Consider the following 23,529-nt stretch of genomic DNA (forward strand, 5'->3'; position numbering starts at 1 on the left):
TGGTTTAAAAACTTACTTTGTCCTTATTGTGTAGATTGTAGAGAGATGTTAATTGATTTTTAAAAAATTGGAGTTATGGGAGTTCCTTGTTGCTTTGATGTAATCAGCATCTGTCAACAGAATGAATTTGCTTTTGTTTAGTTTCAAGGGCCCTTGTCCTTTAGCTTTGCCCAATCAGTGTCTGCTTCAGCCTGGGGCATTCCCCTAGCTGTTTTTTTTTATTTTTTTCTTCAACAAATGCACAGGTTATTTCTTGTGAAACGTGAGCTTCTCTTCTGCTTTATAGTCTCCTTGAAATGGGAAGGAACCTTCAATCTTCTCATTTACTTTTGAAACATGCATCTAAGTAGTAGATCATAAAAATCAATGAGAGTTATATCAAATAATGCAGACTATTTAATTTTCCTTTTGCAACATTCGTGCAAATTATCAAACCTATGGAGCGAACAGTGTTTTAGTCAAGAAGTATGAGGCCTGGGTGTATGTGCACTGTTCTCGTTTGGACGTGAAGCACACAGTGCTGTAACAGCCTGAGCTCCTGCTCTGAGTAATTGGTTGGCGTTCATGAAGTGTGATCTTTCTGTGGTTCTAAATCTGCCTTGAAAATGTATTTCTATGGTGCAGTCCCTTCTGAGCCTACTGTAGGAAGCAATATTTCTAAACAGTTAGAAGTATCTCAGTTTGCTTTTTTTTAAGTTAATGTATTATTTAAGCAAATCATCTGGTTTAAAATTTAAGTTATCAATGAGTGTAAAAGCTGTATTTGAAAATGAATTAGCAAAACATTGTTGTTTTCTCTCTTGATAATCATAAATCATTTAAATCTGGCAAGCATTCCTCCATTCATCCAAAATAATTGCCTCCATTTGTAAAATCAATTAGATGTTGATATGCTATAAATAATAGGTCTGTTACTAGGCTTTGGCATTTGCTGATCATTATGAAAAAATATATTCAGTAAGACATTTTACAGGTGTCTTTTAAATTACGCATTATCTCTGGTTGACATTGTTGGCTAATGTAAAGTAGTACAGGCTATTGTATCGTGTTGTTTTCTACTCAGATATTTGATACCTCTGAAATGTAACATAACGGAATTGATGGCACGCTGCAGGGTGAAAGTGCTTCTCTGGAAATGTACAATGAAAATAAAGGTATTGGTAGCCCACACTTGAGTACAAATATACTTTTGTTCAGTTTTACAACTGCTTAAAGTAAACATTTTAATTGCCTCTTTGAAAGTTCATTCAGACCTCTCCCTTAAAAATACTTGTTGACCAAAAGAAAACTCACATTTTCAAGGGTAAAATCGGCTTAATTAAGGGTCATTGGTAGAGGTGCACATAAAAACCCAGGGCTCAGTGGGTGAAATGGAAGCGTTTCATTATGTGGCATAGAATGCGTGAGCAGATAACAATTAAACTGGACCCTGAGTAAGAGGCCAGTAAATATAGGGCATGTTTGTATAGCAACATAAGTTATTTAAAATGCATTCCTCCCTCTGTCATATTGAATTCTTTAACCCCACCTTTCAGACCTAATCTGTAAAGGGAAATAAAATGCAGCTTTAAGCAATTGATACTATTACCAAATATAAAAATATTTAAAATCATAACCTAGATTTTATTGCAAATAAAGTTAAAATATGAAAAATGTGCTGCAGGATCCAGAGGACATATAGCAATTTCAGGAGACATTTAGTCCACACAGTGTGCTCCTCACTGTGCGTGAAAGAAGCAGTTGCCTATAATGTTCAACTTTCAGCTCTAACTAGGCACTGATAGAAATTTTGTAACAGTGAAAATAATTCTTATTATTACCTTTTTTAAAAAATATATTTTATTGATTTTTTATAGAGAGGAAGGGAGAGAGATAGAGAGTCAGAAACATTGATGAGAGAGAAACATTGATCAGCTGCCTCCTGCACATCTCCTACTGGAGATGTGCCTGCAACCCAGGTACATACCCTTGACCGGAATCGAACCTGGGACCTTTCAATCCGCAGGCCGACGCTCTATCCACTGAGCCAAACCGGTTTCGGCCTTATTATTACCTTTGATAACAGTAAATATTCTAGTGTCCATAACAAATAACATATAGATTTACTGCCTAAGAAAACCCTACGTAGAGTTTCTGGTACATAATCAACAGTAACAGCACTCACTACGATCATGTCTTTTAAGATCAAATTAGTCCAAAGCAGTGCCTTGTGACCTGGGGCTCTCATACTCTCCTGAGGTTTCTGATGGTTTTCTACCAGCGTCTCCTAAACTTCAGATGAGTCAACTTGCCCCTTGCAATAACTAGTACACACCTGAACCAGTGCTTGTTTCCTAAAATAGCTTTAACAAAGAGGGTGTGCTGTGGGTCCTGAGACAATAATGATGCCCAGAGACAGAGAGACCATTCCTGTGGCTGATGGCAGCCTGGCTGGTGTTCCTGCCTCTGATGATCAACATCATGAGTCAAATTAGCTGTAACATTGAAGGTAGCCAGTTAGGAGTTGGATGTAGTTATTAGAAGGTATCAGCAACACTTTTATGTATGGAACACAGTATGGAGTTTCCTCAAAAAACTAAAAATGGAACTCCCATTTGACCCCATGATCCCACTTCTAGGAATATATCCCAAGAAAACAGAAACACCAGTCAGAAAGGATATTTGCACCCATATGTTCATAGCAGCACAATTCACCATAGCTAAGATCTGGAAACAGCCTAAGTGCCCATCAGTAGATGAATGGATTAGAAAACTGTGGTACATCTACACGATGGAATACTATGCTGCTGTAAAAAAGAAGGAATTCTTACCATTTGCAACAGCATGGATGGAACTGGAGAGCATTATGCTAAGTGAAATAAGCCAGTCAATGAAGGAAAAATACCACATGATCTCACTCATTTATGGATAATAAAGACCATTATAAAATTATGAACAAAAATAGATACAGAGGCAGAGGAGCCTCAGACAGACTGTCAAGCTACAGCGGGAAGGCCGGGGACGGTTGGGGGGCAGGAGGGGAGGGTAAGAGATCAACCAAAGGACTTGTATGCATGCATATAAGCATAGCCAATGGACTTAAGACACTGGTGGGTAGGGGAGGCCAGGGGATTTTCAAGGGCAGGGGTAAAAAATAATAAATAAATAAATAAAATCGTATATAATTAACATATAACGTATTAGTTTTAGGTGTACAAAGCAGTGCTTTTATAAAGATAAAAAATAATAAATAAATAAATAAAATCGTATATAATTAACATATAACGTATTAGTTTTAGGTGTACAAAGCAGTGCTTTTATAAAGAAAGGAAATATACAGGAAACTCAAAAACCTTTTCTAGAATGATATGTAGTAGACACTGCAGTTTGGTTAACCTGGGACCGTAAATATCATTGGGTCTGGGGATTTTAATTTTGCTCACTCTGCGTTTAGAAAATTTGTTAATACTATTTATTAATTACAATAACATAAAGTTGAGGATCTTTCCTTCTCCCTTTTTTTTGGCCATGGTAATTGGAGGACCATTTTCTTCAAAAGGCATGTATTGACCTAACCCCATTTCTTCATTTTATTTTTGAAAACACTAGATTTTTTTTTTTAAGTTTGTAATGAATAGTTAATGTAATAAACACAGTATGGTACCTTATTATCCTATTACTTGTAACAACATTTATAAACTGTCTTTTTATGAGGTTAAAAGAAATTATTTTACTTCAAATAAAAAAGTATCTTATGAAACTGAAATTGCCGAGTACACTGCGGAACCATAATTGTCAACAAATTGGATAGATGCTTTTAGCCTGTGTTCCCAATGTGTGTCACATATGGATGTGCCTGCATCTTTGGGGCAGTGAGCACATAATTTGGCAGAACAGGTACATTGGCAGCACTGTTCATCCTAGAAGTGAATGTCTCAAAAGCCTCATCCACATATTCTAGTGGAGGCCTGATGACATCACCCTTCATGTTTAAGTACATAGAAAGGATTCCCCTACAATGACTGTGTACTTGTACTTGATAATACTGATAAAGATGAGCTCTCTTTTGTGTTATCAACCACATTGAACAAAATCTTCACGAGTCCTAAAATTGATCAGACTCTACATCATCCCATTACCTGGGATGTAGCATGACAATCAAATGCTGCTGAATAAAGGCATAAATGTCAGAGTTAAAGGGACCTCAAAGATTATGATGCCCAGCTCCCTCATTTTACTAAGCAGTGCTGTGTTACTTTGGCCCATTTTTCCTCATGTATATCACCATCTGATACAATCTCTTGGTTTGCTTCTTATCTGCATCCCACCACAGAATATAAGCTCCACAAGAGCAGGACTTTGTCACACTGTTCTCCCTGTGTCCACAGCATGGCCTATATGAGGAGCTCAGTAAGTCGTTGTTAAATAAAAGAATAAATAGCCCTAGCCAGTTTGGCCCAGTGGATAGAGCGTCAGCCTGCAGACTGAAGGGTCCTAGGTTCGATTCTGGTCAAGGGCACATCCCCAGTAGGGGGCATGCAGGAGGCAGCTGATCAATGATTCTCTCTCATCATTGATGTTTCTATCTCTCTTCCTCTCTGAATATTTTTTTTTAAAGAATAAATAAATTTAGAGGTCCACAGGTAAACATTTCAAATAGTTGAGAAGAGAAAGAAAATGAACATTTGTGGAGCACCTACCTGTTAAAGATCGTTTACATATATACTGGTGTGTTGTCTCAGCTAATGCTCATAACAGTGGTGAGAAAAGCAATGCTATTTCCTTATAATGATGATGAAAGAGGCTCAGAAGGTTTGGTAACTCAGACCTATCTGACTTCAAAGCTCACGCTATTTTCACTAGCACAATGTTTCTCAATTAGGTCAGTTGTAAGAATTTTCATGAAAAGTTGGCTGATCCCATGATATTTAATTTTCATGATTAAAAAAAAAACTTTCCTCGCCCTAACTGGTTTGGCTCAGCAGATAGAGCATCAGCCTGCAGACTGAAGGGTCCCAGGTTCTATTCCAGTCAAGGGCATGTACCTTGGTTGCGGACACATCCGCAGTAGGCAGTGTGCAGGAGGCAGCTGATCGATGTTTAACTCTCTATCCCTCTCCCTTCCTCTCTGAAAAAAATCAATAAAATATATATTTTTTTAAAAACTTTCCTCAAAATCCATCCCCTTAAAAAACATAATGTAAAGCAAAGCATCTAGCTACTAGAGCCCCTGCACGTTGCTAAAAGGCAGCTTGGAGTGGCAGGCACAGCCTTGGACTTGGACTTTGAGGACCTGAGGCAGGGCCAGCCATTGACCCATCACCACAGGTTGAGCCTCATCTGTAAAATAATGACATCAACAGCTGCCTGCCCATCTGACAGATGGGTTGAGATAATGTATGTTGAGCACCTAGCACTGTGCTTACTCAAAGAATGTGGCCCTTAAATGTTAACCACTGTTATTGTTACTATTTCTATCAGTGTTATCATTATTCATAGTAATCATAACACATACATACTTTCCTCAGAAAAGTATGTCTTTGGTCTGACCTACCAATGCAGTTCGTGGGCCCATGGTCCTAGATTGTTCCACCTGAGTGTTTGCTTTAGCTGGGACCCAGATTTTCCATTCCTTTCCACAGTCGCAGAATGCCCAACCAACTTCCCACTGAACCACGTGTTTGGTCAACAGAAGGAGCTTGTCTTAAGAGAGTGAGTGGATTAGATCAAACCATAACCACTTTCAGAAAAATAACTTAATAATAGTAGTAATTTTTAATAGTGTTATGGTGCCTTTCCCACTTTCTGGGTGTTTCCATGTATGTTAGCTCATTTTTTCTTATGCGTGTAAGAGAAGTGATATACTTTGTGGGAGCAATTTGACCTGCTTCCCCTCAGTTTTGGCACTAACTGCATGTCCCTGATTTACCTTTGTGTGCCTCACTATTTTCAACTGTGGAATGGAGTAATAACAGTGTACAACTCATAGGGTTCTCGGAAGATTAATGAGCTAACATATGTTAAGTGCCTACGTTGACACATTAGTGCTCAGTATTAGAAGCCGTAGTGGAGTCTGTGTTTCCTTTCTTATTTTACTTTTTAAGTGTTCTGGAAGAAACTATCATTTATTGGGCAGCTACTAAATGCAAGGTGCTTTCACATATTGTATTCCAGTTCATTCTCTCCTGAGACCCAAAAGAAGAAACTTGCTCAAGACCACAGCTAGCAAGTGGTAGAGCTGAGATGAAACTCTAGACCTCGGTTTTCTAATCATCTGCTTTTCCTGGGATACTACCCTGACATCCATATACCATTTGACAGTCTTGGAATAGTGATGGAAATATTATACTTTACAAGCTTTAGAGAATATGTACATACTTCAGGCTACTTTTTTTAAAGTGACATTACTGACATTTTGTCTGGTATTTGGAATTATTTAAAATAATACCCAAAACACCTCTGTAAGTTTAATGCAACAATATTAAACTGATCTTTATGGAAGAATATAATTGAGTAAAATCTAAGACACTCAATCACTGACCATTGGGCTTTGTTTGCATCCCATGCCTTTCTCCAAATCACTTAGAGATCATGGATTTGGGGGCCAGTACTCATCTGCAATTGGTGTTTCCATTATGTTTCACAGCTGTAAGGTCGCTCTAAGCCAGTACTTCTCAAACTTGTGTGTGCATCAGAATCACGCTGAGGGCTCATTAAAACACAGATCGCTGGCCTTATCCCAGAGTTTCTGAATCAGTAGTTTGAGGAGGGGTCCAAGAATTTGCATCATTTTCATATGATGCTAAAACTGCTGGCCTGGGTACCACATTTTAAGAACCAGTGCTCTAGATCAGGAGTAGGCAAACTTCTGTAAAGGGCCAGATCTGTCACAACTACTCAACTCTGCCCCTATAGCTCAAAAACAGCCATAGACAATTGAAAGCAAATGAGGGTAGCTTTATTCCAATAAGTCTTTATTTAGGAGCACTGACATTTGAATTTCATACATTACAAAACATTTTTCTTTTGATTTTTGCAACCATTTATAAACATAAAAATCAATTTTAGGCGGGTGGGCTGTATAAAAACAGGCAGCAGGCCAGGTTTGGCCTTGGGCTATAGTTTGCCAATTCCTGATATGCAATTATGATATGTTGGAGGTTTCCAAAACTACCGTTTTAATTATAAAAATTATGCAAGTAAATGTTTTTTTAAAAAATCTAACAGTTTAGAAGAAAATAAAATGATTCAAGAAGTCTTCATCCCCAGCCCCAATCATATGTCCCAGAAGTAAACAATATTGATGAATAGCAATTTTCAGAAATATTCTAGGTATATTCAAACATATATAAATGTATAAGCTCTTTTTACATTAATGGGCAGTTTTACATACAAGGTGGGGTAAAAGTAGGTTCACAATTGTGAGTACGCCAAGCAGAGTTTATCTTGTATTATTACTTATTAATTATTATATTATCTTCCACATGAACAACTGTAAACCTATTTTTGCCCCACCCTGTATTGTTCAGTATTTGCTATTTTCCTAGCAATGTACTGTGACCTCTTTCCATATCAATACTTAGAGATGATTTAGCTTATTCTCTTTAATAGGTCCATAGTTGTGTAGATATACCATAATATATTTAACCAGTCCCCTACTGATGGACATTTGAGTTATTTCCCATTTTTCCTACCACAAACAATGCTGCAGTAGGGTTCATCTTCATGTATCCATCATTGTATAATATCTGCAAGGTAAAGTCTTAGGAGGGTGAATTGCTGAGTCAAAAGATGTGTGCATTTAAGATGATAGATATTTCAAAATTCCTGTTGTGGGTAATTTAGGACCTATATTCATCTTTTTTCAGGGTTACACCCTACATTTTTGCTATCTAGTCTTTATTTGACTTGAACATTCATCGCAATGAATTTCAGTATGATGCCTCATTGCACATGAACTTAACACAGAGTAGTAATGAGATCGAGGGCAAAAAGTGCAGCTGGCAATTTGTCCATGATTTTTCACGGCTTTAAAGAATGAAAAGCCACCCAAACAGTGCCCCGAGTTTCAGGTCACCCAGGACATTGCTGCGTAAGGTACCACAGCAGAAATGGTTCTTTTTACAGACCTGGTGCTCAGCAGATGTTTCTATATGTTTATTTCCCATTAGGGTAGAGTTTTCCATTGTCAAACATTTATGTAAACATAGTATTAGCTAATAAATATGCTGTGCTACTATTTTATTAGAACTGAGAATGCCACTGCTTTTCTTTCTATTTGGGGCTTTTCCTCTTTGAGTCAGTAAAGGATTAGAATAATGATTTAATAGGCAACAACACAACATCTTAAAATGTAGCACTATGTTAGGTGTTGTTGTTTTTTTTTACTTAAAACATGTCTCTTTCTGCTCCTAGGTTGTCATAGAATCTTCTCTTCACCACTCAATCATATCTACTTACACAAGCAGTCAAGCAGTCAACAAAGAAGAAATTTCTTTTTCCGGAGACAAAGAGATATTTCACACAGTATAGTTTTGCCTGCTGCAGTTTCTTCAGCTCATCCAGTCCCTAAGGTACTGTATCGCCTATTATCTGCTGCTTTTTCCAGCCAAGATAAAGGTTAGCTGCAGAAGCAATCAAATGTTTTTGCACCTTTGATTTCTAAGCTATTTGAATCATAATTTTTAAACTTGGTTTGTGATTTTAAATTGTCATTTGAGAAGTTTTAACATCCTGCCGTTCTATGATGTTAATTTTTTTAGATAAAGAGATGAGCTTACAATTGCTTATCTTGTTTAGAATTAAAATTTCTATCATATAACTTTCTCTATTAAATTTTAACATGAAGATAAAACTACATGTATGTAGTTTTTTTGAGAAAAAAATTGACTATAACACTGTGATCATTCAAGAGAGATTACTTGAAACTAATACACTAGATCTTTTTTCCTAAAGTCTGCTCTTTTGCTCTTCATGTTATTAATGCTACTGTCTTTGAATCTTCTTTACAGTAAATTAAACACCTTGTCTCAGCATTCTTGACTTTTTTTCTAGAGATTACAATTTTATGGAAAGGCAATCTATCCCCTTTTTTTTAATGCAATATAAAAGAGGTGTGCGGGTTATTTAGGAAGAACAAGAAAAGCTGAACGAAATTCAGATTTGTGACAAAAATCACCTGCTTTCCCCTTTATACATTTTTTTACACTGAACCCACATTAAGTATGCTATACTTCCTGAAGGTGAGTGACCTAGTTTTGTGGCAAGGACTGACAAGACAGGCCACCAGAGCCCAAAGTATGTTCCTGGTATTTTCTTAGTTAGAAAAGAAAAAAAACATCTCTGGAGAGGGGAATGTATTGTTTTAGAATTTCAGGGATAGTCCAATAGCCCTTCTGCCTGTAGTTGTAACCTAGCCCGATCACAAAGCAGAGACAAGAGCACAGAGTCTGTGGGGGAGACTGGGAGCTTTTGTGGGCACTGGTGGGAAAGCTGTTGGCGAGAGATGCTCCGCCAGAGCTCAGCCGTGGCAACCTGGGCAGTGGCGTTACCCATGTCAGAAAGGACCGTCTGACACGAGAAAGGTGAAGGTCCTTCAATCCTGCCTGTTGCCCTTCCAGAGTTGCTGTGATGTCAATTGAATAGTGTTCTCTCTCTCAGCTCCCTGTCCCTATCTCCTGTGTAGCCTGACTGGGTACTGTCAACAATACTGATGTAGCAGTTTCCATAAGTAGTTTGTAAAGATCTGTGCAAAACTTTGAGACTGAGAGAAGCTCTGTGTGTGAGACAGTGTCTTTTCTGCATACTGCCCATGGATTTAAGTAAGTGATGGAGAATGTTCTATCAGGGTAATCCGAGTCGAATGTTTTGAGTTTGGGGGGGATACTTTGTTATTTTTTGACAGATGATAGAAGCACTCTGTGTATTTTAATGTACTTAAAAAGAAAGAGAAAGGGGGAAAAAGCTGTTTTATTTTATTCTCTAGTCCCTTATTAGTTTGGGTACAGTTGTGAGGTGTAAGAAAAGTGTATATGTAATAGGCTTCAGTGGCCTTGACAGTCAGTCTTTTACATAAATTCATTAAGAGAAGGTGTTGTGAGCTATCCTTTGCGTAAATTTTATCTCTGTGTTAAGAAGATGAAAGTGCTCTTAATTAGCCATTTGACAATTTGGAAGCTTGGTGCTATCTTTCATCAATGACAGTGTGCTTCTCACGGGGTTGGGAGAAGGCAGAAAAGAAACTACTGTTAGTTTTGACCAGAAGACTACTTCAGTCCAGTTTGACTCAAAGCACAGTAAGGTTAATAGACCATCCAGAGACAGCACTAACAGGCAATGCTAAGTTCAAAAGGGCAGGGGAAGGAACTGGGGGCAGCCTGGAGGGTCTGTTGTGCTGGCTTTGGAGGTCGGTGCTCCGGCAGGAAGGGCAGAGCTCCATGAAGTAGGAGGCTGTGTCCGAAAAAATGATCCCATTGTCGTGCGCTGGGTTCTGATCTTCGTTTTCAATCCTTTTTCCTCAAGCACATAAAGAAGCCAGACTATGTGACGACAGGCATTGTACCCGACTGGGGAGACAGCATAGAAGTTAAGAATGAAGATCAGATTCAAGGGCTTCGTCAGGCCTGTCAGCTGGCCCGTCATGTCCTCCTCCTGGCTGGGAAGAGTTTAAAGGTGGCGTCTCACCAAACCTCAGAAGGACTTACATGAGGGGCATCAAACCCTCTTATTTTTCCTCTTTCCCTTTAACTCTTCTTTTGTACACATGTAATTTGTTAATAATTAAGGAAAGCCTTGGGATGGGGGAAGGGGATTGTATTGTTTTATGTGTGTATTCAAGAGATTGTTTAAAATCCAGACTCAGTTTTAAATAGAATTCTGGAGATGCTCTGGGCTCAATCAGCCTATGCAAGTTGATCAGTGGCAGCCGGCTTTGACTTTTGCCCCCGTCCTCCTGCCTGTAGTTCCTGCTTTCATTCCCCACGTTATTTCCGTGTGCCTGAGGAGTTGCTTGCCTCAGTCTTTGTCTACTATTTTCCTGCATTAGCTCTGCAAAGAAAGATCAGACCAGATACACAAAGCTATGGGTAATAGAGCAATGTAATTGTTACACCCGTCTTACTACAAGATTTAGTCCTTTCAGCATAATCAGAAACACTCTGCTGTATACGGATCATAAACAAAAATATGGGCCTGTAGTTTCAAAAAGGTGGGCAGAGTTTAGGAAGTGGGTGAAGCTCAACGATGAAATCACTTAAGGTACCATCTGGGTCATACTCTTGTTATAGCAACATAACTAAACATAATGTGAATATAAAATAGCACAGGAAATTATTGAAGAAATAGTTCACTTTTAATAAAAGATTTTGTTTTAGAATTTTATTCATGATTTATGTGTTTAAGATAGACTTCATGTGCTCACAAAACTAGATTATATTTTTTCTTTTATGTGTGGATTTAAGAGGAAAAATATTTTTAGAAAACATTGACTTATTTAGGTATGAAAGAAATCAAAATCAGTGAAAATGAAATCTATAAAATATGTATCAGACTCAGTTTTTTACATGATGATTCATCATTTCTATGCCATTGCTGCAAAACCCATGTAATGTTCCTCTGAGATATGGGTTGACCTAATTTGCAAGCTTTGTCATCTAAACTGATGAGCCATTTGAGTATTTATTTATATGTTTCTGTTAACCCAGGTTACTAACCATTGAGGAAGAGGAAGGAATCACCTAAGGACATAATTTTGAAATGTTCAATCTAAAAAGGAGTCATGTCATTTAATGACTAACAAATTATCTGAAGGATCTTAAGAGTTTTAAATTTTCTATTTCCTAATAGTCCATAGCATCATCATATACTTAAATGATTGTCAAAAAGGCACAATTTAGGATTTTAATGTTAATCATAATTAATTAACATTTTGTACTACAAGTTTATCACAGTAGATTTATATACTCTTGCTTGGAAGTGCTGTAGCTAAAAGCATAGTCAATAAAAACAGGAAATGTCTTTAGCTGTCATTGCACAATTTCTTTATTTAATATTTTAGGTTGACATGACAACTGAAGAGATAGATGCTCTTGTTCATCAGGAAATCATCAGTCATGATGCCTATCCCTCACCTCTAGGCTATGGAGGCTTTCCAAAATCTGTTTGTACCTCTGTAAACAACGTGCTATGTCATGGTATTCCTGACAGGTATTCATTGCTTAATAACATATTGTTCCTTTGGAAACTAAAACATGAAACTAAGATCTATAACATATGGTGAAAGACACTATTGTTTAATTGAAACCCACCTGCAAACTTTTGAAGCTGATTATCTTAAAACAAAAATTTGAAGTATTTTGCCTCTAAGTGCACATGCTACCCCCATTTAATGTTTGTTAAAGCAGTCTGTAATCCAAAAAAATAGTTATTTCTTTAATGTCCTTAGATTTTAACCGTATAAATGCTAAAAATCCAATTGTAGGTAAATATTAGTTATCAACTGTTTTGGCTCTTTGCAAAATTAAGGTAACTAATAAGTACATTTTTTTAAAAGACGTAGACTTTTATAAATAGCAATATGTTCCTACTATATATTTCTTGTAAACTTTGATGTGACTAACATAAGTTAAAGATTAGATATAGTTATTCCATTTATTCCTCCTTTACTCCAAATTATCATTGCAACTCATTGGGTTTGTGATAGTAGTCATTAGGTATTTATTTTTATATCCCTTTTATTGAGATCTGTCTATCACCATTTTTTCCTGTTTATGTTTCAGTCGACCTCTTCAGGATGGAGATATTATCAACATTGATGTCACGGTGAGTAAATCATATAAAAAATAGTCTTTGATCAACTTCAGAACTGCTGGTAGCAACAGGAAGAAGAGTGGATTGAAAATGTGGAAGTGCTGTTTACTTCTAGACCCAGACACAAGCAGCTGGTTTCCTTTTTTGTTTTTAACTCTGTTTATTCCAAGTAAACCCAGGCCTGACTTGAATTTAGGGCTGGAATCAGATGCACTGAGATCAATGTTGGCCTAAGTGAAATGTCAACCCAATCCTGCTATGTGTCATGTTTTTGAGAAGGTGTAATTGTTATTGATCCACTGTGTAGTTAATGCAGAGCACCGCCGCACTGGGCAGCTGCTGAAGCTAGATATGTATGAGATGAGCTAACACGAAGAAAGCCAGCATTTTTCCTTCACTCTGCCAAGATTGATCTTCCTCTTCCTGCTGATTTTGAGTGGGGCCTGTCATTATCTTACTCTGTCATTAGAGGCTACGTTGGCCTGTGTGTGTCAGTCTATTTGGACAGCAACTCTTTTGCTAGCAGTGTTCTTAGATTTATTAAAATCCCTGAAGGTAGCACCATGTTCCATTTCTGGTATAGAGAGCCTTGAACTCAAAGCATACCAGCAGAATGGTTTTCTCTCTAAACTTAAGTTTTCGTCAAATGGTTAACAGCTTTTCTTTTAAATAACAACCCAAAATAATTTAGCCTAGGAACTTCAAATGTACAAGCTCTAAACCTTTTCTAATATTCTTAGCCCTTGACTATTTTCAGACGTGGCGTATTTGTGCTTTGGCAGTTCATCTTGCTAAAAAGTTTGGTAATGATACCTTTGGATTATGTAGATTATAAATAAATTCTATACATCTGATGATTGATAAATAAATTTTAAATAACTATCATTTAAACATCTGATGAGAACTAGTTGAGATAGATAGTATTCAAGGATTACAGTTTCTATTAATGAAGAAATATTTTTCTGCTTGAATTTTTTATTGAATTTATTGGGGTTACATTGGTTAATAAAATTATATAGGTTTCAAGCATACAATTCTATAATACATCATCTGTATTTTTTTTCTAAAATATGTTTTTATTGATATTTAGAGAGAGAGGAAGGGAGACAGAGATAGAAACATTGATGAGAGAGAAACATCCATCAGTTGCCTCCTCCATGTCCCTTACTGGGGATTGAGCCTGAAACCTAGGCATGTACCCTGACCAGGCATCTAACGAGTGACCTCTTTGTGTATAGATGGGCGCTCAACCACTGAGCCATACCTACTGGGTCATAATCTGTATATTGTATTGTATGTTCACCACCCAAAGTCAAGTCTCCTTCCATCACCATTTATCTCCCTTTCCCTCTTTACCTCTCCCATCCCTCTTTCCCTCTGTAATCACCATACTGTTGTCTGTGTCTATGAGTTTGTTATTTTTTTCAGTTAATCCCTTCACCTATTTCACCCAGGCTCCCAAGTCCCCTTCCTCCCTGACAGCTGTCAGTCTGTTCCCTGTACCTATGAGTCTATTTCTGTTTTATTTGTTTATTTGTTCTCTAGATTCCACATATAAGTGAGATCATATGATATTTATCTTTCTCTGACTGGCTTATTTCACTTAGCATAATACTCTTCAGGTCCATCTATGCTTTCGCAAAAGGCAAGATTTCCTTCTTTTTTACGACCAGGTAGCATTCCATTGTGTAAATGTACCACAGCTTTTTATCCACTCATCTACTGATAGGCATTTGGGCTGCTTCAAGATCTTGGCTATTATAAATAGTGCTTCAGTGAACATAAGGGTACAGAGGAAATGTTTTTAATAATAGTTATTCTATATCCAGATCATGAAACCTAGGTAGGAGTGGGAATGAGGTGGAAATTGGCAGCCAGTAGTTGAGTTCAGTCAGATTTTTAATTGTTCAAATTAATTAATCTTTTTTTCTTCATATCAGTTTGTGTGACAGTATAGGCAAAGGTTCTTTTATTGCTAATACTCTTTCCTATCATTGTGTCCTACTTAGAATACTTGAACATTTGCTCTATTCATATTCTGTTGGTATCTTTCAAACTCAGAATCATGTAGAAGGAGGTATTTTACGAAGTGTACCTGAAATAAAGTATTTTTCATGATACACTTTTCTTTTGGATTGTACCTAATTTGGGGGTTTTACATTTATTTTCTCACCTAATCACCCCCTAATAAAATATTGCTGCTTTCAGTGAAATCAAGCATACTCTTCCCTGCTGCTTTCAATGTGTTCAAGGAGAATATTCCATGCCTTTTCTACATTTTCTGAAGACTTTTCATACATACTTCCATTTTTAACATTCAATAATTTTATAATTGCAAAATTCATAAAGCAAAGTGAAATATTTTCAATGTTTAGAAATGTGAAGGAGTCAAGGAAATATATAGGTTAGTATCTGAACAAATTATATTTCTTTTGAAATATTTTATTAAGTGAAAGATTCCATATTAGATTTCATATTATATTAGAAAATACTCATTGCATGTTATAATTGTTTATGTCTAGTATATATCACAAGAAAATAGATTTATTTTTCCCTTGAAAGTTGAATGTTTAAAAATAGACTATGCAGTGCCCATAGTAGTTGCTCAATAAATATTTGTTAAATAAATGAAGTACAAAACAAGAATAGTTTGTGGGTATAAACAGTAATTATAGATAACCTGTCACAGACTTTCAAAAGTATTGTTATTGCCATATATATTGACTCTTTCAAGGAGTCATTTTGAAAGCTAGCAAAAGTAATATGAAAAGGCAAATAAATATTTTTTAAATACACTTTTACTTAAATAGCAGTTATGCAAACATTCAGAGCTACAGAGTTTTTAAATAATTACTCTTTTATTAGTAAATGTTATATACTTGTATATAAAATTAAAACTTGTACTTTCTTGGGTTGCAAATGGGAATAAATATATAGAACACTGTTCTATTGCAAAGTATTTAAGATACTTTTATACAGTAAAAAAAAACACTGGATTAGAAGCCAATAATTCATCATATTAATGTGGATCCACCTCTGTATTCTGCCACTAACCTTAGACAAGTTACTTGTTTACCTCAGTTTACTGACTTTTAAAATGAAGACATAATAAAGACTTTTCCTGTTCCCCTCACAGTGTGTGGGAGAGTATTTTTTAAATGCAGAATTGTACACAGAGTTAAGTTATTAATTCAGTATTAAACAGACAGAAAGCTCAGATAAACATTCTTATAACAGTTTCTGCATCCTACTTCTACTTGAGAAAGAGAAATGTGAAAAATAATTGCATAGGACAAATTTATGCAAAATAGCACATTTCATGCTACACGATGGATCAATATTCTAGTAATCTTCTCAGCCTTTTATATTTATTGTAGTGTTTGGTAATTATTGATTTTTATAATGAATCTGTTATCTTTCAAGATCATATAGGGACTGCTGAATCATTGTATACTGATAAAATTAATTTTTAAATAATTTTTATTCTTAATACTGTTATCTTATATTCTAAGTCTTTAAATATTGATGTGTAGTGTTTTCTGCTATCTGGAACATTGAATTAAGATTTCATTTCCAGGCAAGATTTTTCATTCCTATATTGAGCCACTGTCTATATAATATTGACATGTCTGTCTTATTTATTGTCATTATCTATGACTTCCAAGCATAGAAGTGGTAAATAAGAGATTGAATATCTTCATGACATTGAAGAAACTTTTCACTATGTTAAATATTGCTGGGTTCAACCTATTGTAATAATTGTGGGTCAATGTCTTTGGCCACTAAATTTTGCATATATAGTTTTGTCTTTTCAAAAATAAAGTGAAGAATCAACATGCTGCTATAGCATTGCCAATCAGAATGCTGAAATAGCCACACTAGTCACTTATTTATTCTAAATTGTGTAATATTATTGCATGGCTTCATCTGTTAAATTTCTGTAAGATCTCAGCATATCTATTTCTTTTTTTGTAGGTGAACTTAAGAGTAATTCTGGAAGGCTAAAACAAATGAATCCAATATATACTTTAGAAGAGTAGATTTTTAAACAACAAGTTATTAAATTTCTGCCTATGTTTAGGTCTATTACAACGGCTACCATGGAGACACCTCTGAAACGTTCTTGGTGGGCAATGTGGATGAATGTGGTAGAAAGTTAGTGGCGGTTGCCAGGAGGTGTAGAGATGAAGCCATTGCAGCTTGCAGAGCAGGGGCTCCCTTCTCAGTAATTGGAAACACAATCAGGTAAGCCTGACACTGACAAGTAAAGGGAGGGTTGGCAAATGGTGCAAGGTTATTGGTGGCTTGGTATAAAGTTGATGACATGTTTTATGATTCAGAACCATCATTTCAGTCTGATATCAGTATGTGAACTGCAGTGTTGTTCCCTGAGTTAAAAAAAAAAAAGAAAAAGTGAATTATATCAGGGTCAGCAAAGAAATTTATAGAAGCAGCAAGCAATATTTGTAGACTGCTTTTGTTTTAGCTTGACATGTTGGTCTGTAGTGTTCCTCTACTCAAAATCACACCAGACGTGGAAGAAAGTACCTAAGAAGGAGCTAAGCATCCTAACACTTGGATGATGAGACAGGAGAAAAGCTAAGTGTTCTAAAGGAATGAAATAAACATACTCATGTGATGCAGAGGTAAAAAGCCTAAGCTCAAGCAAGCTTTACCATTCAAATCAGTGGATTAGCAAACAGCCTGAAAGGGTGATCTGTTCTGTTGGGTCTGGTTCATTTTTCCTGTAAACCATTGTTTACTTTCCACACAGCATTCTGTACTTGCTTTTTTAGTAAATGTGTATTTTCTGAATTCAAGACTTCTTCTTTGTAATCTGTTGCCTACTTTTAGATCTTTTTCCCCCATAACTGTTTTGAAGTAGACATGCAGAATATATGGTTGCTGCTTTTATTTAAAAGTAGTACATTTTGTTAAAGATGACCACATCAGTACCTTTTAAAGTACTATTCTCATTAATATGAACCATTGAATGCTTCCCATTTGTCTGAAGGATGGACAACTTAGTCACCTTGTAAAGATGGTGCCTTTTTTTTTTCATAAGCCCTCAAATGCTTTAAGAAAAATGCAGTTAAATGTATTTATGGCTTTAAAAATATTGTAACAGTGTCTGAATCAAACTTTAGTAAAATCTCTTTGGGTTATATCTGAGAAGCTTTTATTGAAGACTTTGAACAAAATTGTGTTTTTGACAGTTTTAAATTATAGGCTAACTAGCCTGGGAAAAAGGGATAGTGTCTCTCTGTTCTTTCATAGGAAATGTTGAATCAGACCCCTACTGGGAAAAGAAATTTAATGCATATCTCACTATCTTACTGTCCATGAATATAATAGAAACGAATTCAAAATGCAGTTTTATTTTTGCAAATGGGATGAGTCGATAGATGTACCTCATATTTTTGAACACCTAGGGTTCAACAAATTTACTGGTGGTGTTCTTGCATTTTAACAAAATTTATTCTTCAGTGGAAGGGGGCAGAGAACACTAGATTCTTATTCAAGCATTCTATCGAGCTCTGCATTCATGGCTGTGTCTAAAGGGCATGTCAGCCTTTGATTCTCTCTGAGAGGTAATTATCCTTTTCCTGTCACGGAACAACAAATGATAGCTAACTACAGAGGCACATTTGCAGTAGTCACATTCATCAACTGCAGGAAAAAAAATTCAATTTAATTGTGCAACACAGCTGCACATGGGCTTTTGAGCATTTCTGTTGTTCTCCCTGTCTCGCTATTCCTCCCTCCAGATCTATTTTTTAAACTTTTTTTCTGGTTATTTTTTCCCCTTTTTTTGTCTCTTCTTCCATTTTTACTCTCTGTACTTTCTTGTTAAAGTAATTTTCCTTTGTGGCTCTCATTCTTTTTTCCCCATTGAAGGCTATGAATGTAGAAAATTATCACAATTACTCATATAATTGAGCCTCTTTGTAGCAAGTGCAACTCCAGTAGCCTTTCTCCATCATGAAAATGGTTTCATTATAGGGTTTTTCATATTCCCTGACACCATCTACACAGAGGAACAGGCGTGCAGATGAGATGTACTAGGAACAGGCTGGATCAGTAAGGTCACAGTAGGAATAATTAGCTCTGCTATGGAAAGAGCATCTAGGCCTTTTACTGCTACATAAATGTACTGTCCGTGGCTTTTAGTCACAAAAAAACTTACTAACAAATGGAGCTCCCGCCTACTACTTTGAAAAAAAGATTTGTATCAACACTACAATTTTCCATCATTAAGACTAATAACACAGAGCCTAGTATACATCAAGGGGAATAAAAAGAAAAATCTCACATTCAAGTGGCGGCTGGGTGCTGACCTTTGTTCCCTTTTTTTGTGTACGACTTAACTGTTTACAAAAAAGAGCCACACGCCACACCAACATGCAGGTGAATTCCAGCTAGTGCTAGCAAAGCCTAGCATTCAGTCGGGAAATCTGATAAATCTTTATGTAGGATAATGCATTTCATTACATATTCACTACATTAATTCTAGATACATAAAAAAAAAAGAAGAGTAGAATTGAAAGTGACATTAGATTTTAGCTATTTAAATGTAAAGGTCACTTTTTGCAGAGTACAAATTTGTGTGTATCAGCTCCTTTGAAAACCAGATCAGTCCCAACAGCATTTACAAAACTATATAAAAAATAACAGACAATGAACTTTTTACTTTTACCCTAATACATTTCGTTATTTCGATGGTTTATGTCTCCACCGGACAGGAAACTGGCCCAGATTCTAACAAATGTTTGCTCTAATGGGTTAAGGCAGTGTTTCTGGACATCTATTATTTCACCTTTTCTTATTCAGGCAAACTCTCAAGGGAGTAAATAAACAAACAATCTCCACCTTTATGCCAAAGTACTTGGAATCGTTACAGACCTAAGGTTTACAAACATCTTTCAACTCAGTCTCGTTTATTTTAAGATATTTACCATGTTTTGCATGGCCTCCCTCTACTGATACAGCATGAAAAGAACATTCAAGCATCTTTTATTAGTATTCTGTTACCAAAAATCAAATGATCTTTATAGGAAATTTTTTAATTCTCTGAAACCTGAAGGATAGGATGATATCTCTGGAAAAGTATTGGCCAAAAGAGTTTAATGAAAACAGTCCTTCTCTGGGTGTCCTTTTGTTTCATGAGAGCTAGTGATCTTTAGGTTACAGTGTGTTATTATCCTCACTGTAGCTCCATTTGCTTTGAATATTTCTAAATCTGTATTTTCATAATTATATCTAGATGGTACGATCGGTACATATGAGAATATTGTGAATGTGTAGATTCATGCATCACAAATATGTGACAGTTCAATCAAAAATAATTTAAACTTATACTTGTAAATGTCATGATGAAAGTATCAATAAACGGTTTTTAATGTTTAATTCATAAGTATATGTTTTGATATTAATTTAGAAGAATATAAAGCAGATTTTGAAAAATAATCTCTTTCTATTAGATTATGCACATTTAAACAATAAGTGGCTCAGGCAAAATAAGTCATTTTAATGTCATTTGTGATGGATTTTTCTTGACAGCTACTGTAAATTACAATTATACTGCTTCTCTTTGCACATGAAAGTAAGCATTGCAATAAATTATCTTTTATTTCAATCCATCATGTCTGCTTTTCAGAAACAAAAAACCTCAAATAAAAGTTCAAGAAAAATACAGTAATTTGTGGTCCAGTTTGAAACAACAACAACAAAAAAGTACCACTCTTTTGGAAAACAATTACTGGCTTTCAAAAATATTACTAATTATACTTCAACATTTCTTGTCATTAGAAGCAATCATTGGATTGTGCATTCCTTCATTAAAAGACTACTTCTTAAAATAAAAATCTGGAAACATTAAGCTAAAATGTCATAACTTAGAATATCAGTTGCCATTTAAGATCCTTTAATTAGAGATGTGACCATTTAGAGAATAGTTCTGTTTAAAAGATTCATGTAAAATGGTAATAAAACTATTTCCATGTGCATTTTTATTTTGTTAGAAGAGTATGTACTTAAATATTGGACTCCTCTGCCCTCTTGGGGAATGTAGTCTTAGTCATAAAAAAGTAGCTGAAATATATTAAGAATTTTAATTATTTATTGAGACTTTTAATATTTCAGTTGAGAAAAACTACCTCCATGAAAGGGAAATAAACTAAAGAAAATGGTCACAAGATGAAATTCCTTAAGTGAGATTTTTCTTTCAACTACAAACTGTAACTGACACATGAACTGTAATAATACAGTATAATTTAAAAGTAAGTTTATAAATTACTTTTATACATCATCTCTCCCCTCCTCTCTCCCCCCAAATATTCTATATGGGCTGCAAATCATAAATGTGCTCAGGCTCATGCAGAGGTGCCCTACTATCTTAGAGGATTTTTAGTTGGGGGAAAAAATAAGAGCTAAAACCATAAGAGTTCTTTTCAATAGATTTCAGGAAAAAGAAGGCAAAATGTCCAGGACAGGAGACCCTTGTGCTCAGAAATGGGTCATGACCCTAGGGTGGCTGGTGTTGGGGAACACCTGCCGCACTTCTTGGGCACCCCTGCCCACCCAGCTGTTCCCATGTTCCCCAACACACCGTCAAGGGAAGCACACGTGCTCCACCTTCCCGTGCCACGATTAAGGGGACCAGTTCTCGCTTTCATGTTAGAGTAGCATTTGCTACTACAAGTCATTTGGCTTGTCTCTATGAAGTTAGATTTAAACCCTAGAATTAGGTAAATAATCTTTGCTTCCCATGTATTCCAAAATAATAGAAGGGGTGTGCTTTGAAATAGCAATTTGGAACATGGATGAGACTTTTTATCCTATTTAGTCCCTGTAGGTATGTGTAAAAAAAGCTCACTACCAATCCAAAAGGAAAGCAGACAGAAGGGTATATACTAAGCTCCTGGGAATCGAGCACTGAGATGGGCGCTCAACAAAGAAACTGAAGGAAATGTGTCCTGCTCTTTCCCCCACGGTGGTGAACCCCTCTGACCTTTGCATCCATGACAGATACAGTCTATGATACTCCAATAGCTGGGAGTTCCAGCGGGATCCAGGCAGTAAATTGTTGTAGGAGAATGCACTCAGATATCTTTAGCCACCTAGTAATTGCAGAGCTTCTTTTATGAAGAGGAATGAGAGGTATGATGGGGGGAGGGGGGTGGATCCCCAAGTGTTTTTTCAGAGTGGGCTTTCTTCCTCTCCTCTCCTCTCATCGGAAATTAAAATGAAGATTGCCAGTGTAACGCACATTTAAGATGTAGCTGTGATGCCTGCCAATCAGAGCCTTTTTTAAAAACCTAGGTGGTTTTTTTCCTTTAAAAAAATAGGAGAACAGTTTATATTGAATGCGCTTAGAATCAATGAGATTTGTTGAAACTGAAGTAACATTACAGGTTTAGATAGAGCCCATTTTTGTAAAAAAACAACAACAAAAACCTAGATCATTATATCTTATTTCATAATCTCTCTTCCACCCCCTATCCACTCTTCATCCTCAGTTTCTATTCAGAAATTGTGTGGTACAAATAGAAAGGCCTTGGGAAATTTGTTTAACCCGCCCAAAGTGCAAAGATACGTGGAAATAACCATAAAATACAACTTAGATTTAAAAAAAGATTGATTTATCATTCCAGTCCTCAGCACATGCATCGCTTACTTATTTCTGTGTTGTCAGTTACAAGGAAATTAAATCTGAATGAGAGTCTGCCTATCTGCTGTGTAGAGCGATATCCAATATTTCACAGGTCTGGAGATGAAGGTTAAAAATGTTGAGAGAAAAGCACATCAACATGCACGCTCATAAAGATTCTGGCTAAATGCCTTTGAGCTCATATTAAACTAAATGGAGGGTCTTTTGGAAACTCCAGTTTGGGATCTCAGAACTTTGGTTTTGTTAACAATTTAAATAGTGATCTTGTAAATCCCAATCCATTGTTATGGTTAGGATTCAGGCACTGTGCCCTTCATCCACCTGAAAATATAAAAATTGTTAATGGTATATATGTTCTTGTCTTTCTTGCACTCCCAGAAATAAAACATGTGCACCTAATTTCAAAAACAACTTCTTAACCTTGTAGGTGAAGATTTTATGGTTGGAGTATATGTACCATATTTTATTTATACGGAATAGATGGAACCTAAATGATGTGTATATAGAAATAACAAATGAAGCATTAAGAATTAGGAATCATAATACTAGTTTTTCTTAAGCATCCCAATGGTTAAAACGCATTCTTTATGATTCCTCTATTTTTTTAAATTGATTTCAGAGAGGAAGAAAGAGGGGGAGAGAGAGATAGAAACATCAATGATGAGAGAGAATCATTGATCTGCTGCCTCCTGCATGCCCCACACTTGGGATCGAGCCTGCAGCCTGGGCATATGCCCTTGACCAGAATTGAAGCTGGGACCCTTCAGTCTGCAGACTGACGCTCTATCCACTGAGCCAAACTGGCTAGGGCTATGATTCCTCTTTGTGGTGTAAGTCTTAAGGAGAAATCCTAAATGATCCCAAAGTTTTGTACTATTTCAAGAATACAGACAAAGCAGATTTGACCTTTTGTGCGAATGTCTGTTTGCAGAATGTATAATGCTTTGAAATAGACCAGAATAAGGGAACTATAGAAGTAGGAAGTCACATTTCTAGATTATAAATTTTTTTCTCTGTTTGGTTCCCAACTTAGTAGTAATTTGCATAGTCTTTTTGTGAAACCCCATACACCC

At 36.1% G+C, this 23,529-nt stretch overlaps 1 protein-coding gene across 7 annotated transcripts in view; it reads left to right on the forward strand.

Moving 5' to 3' along the window:
- METAP1D (methionyl aminopeptidase type 1D (mitochondrial)) overlaps positions 1–23,529 on the forward strand; it is a 73,511-nt gene that overhangs the window by 46,211 nt on the left and 3,771 nt on the right. For 6 of the 7 annotated variants that reach the window (XM_014545871.1, XM_014545894.1, XM_014545865.1 and 3 more), the window contains 5 exons: positions 8,395–8,552; positions 10,501–10,650; positions 12,035–12,183; positions 12,756–12,798; positions 16,868–17,031. In XM_014545871.1, the coding sequence (XP_014401357.1) occupies positions 8,395–8,552; positions 10,501–10,650; positions 12,035–12,183; positions 12,756–12,798; positions 16,868–17,031 (664 nt within the window). Of the gene's footprint in view, positions 1–1,081; positions 1,155–8,394; positions 8,553–10,500; positions 10,651–12,034; positions 12,184–12,755; positions 12,799–16,867; positions 17,032–23,529 lie in introns of those variants that run through there. The other variant, XM_014545882.1, reaches the window with a different exon arrangement.

Source organism: Myotis brandtii, unplaced genomic scaffold (assembly GCF_000412655.1).
Source record: "Myotis brandtii unplaced genomic scaffold, ASM41265v1 scaffold112, whole genome shotgun sequence".
In the NCBI taxonomy this organism is placed as follows: domain Eukaryota; kingdom Metazoa; phylum Chordata; class Mammalia; order Chiroptera; family Vespertilionidae; genus Myotis; species Myotis brandtii.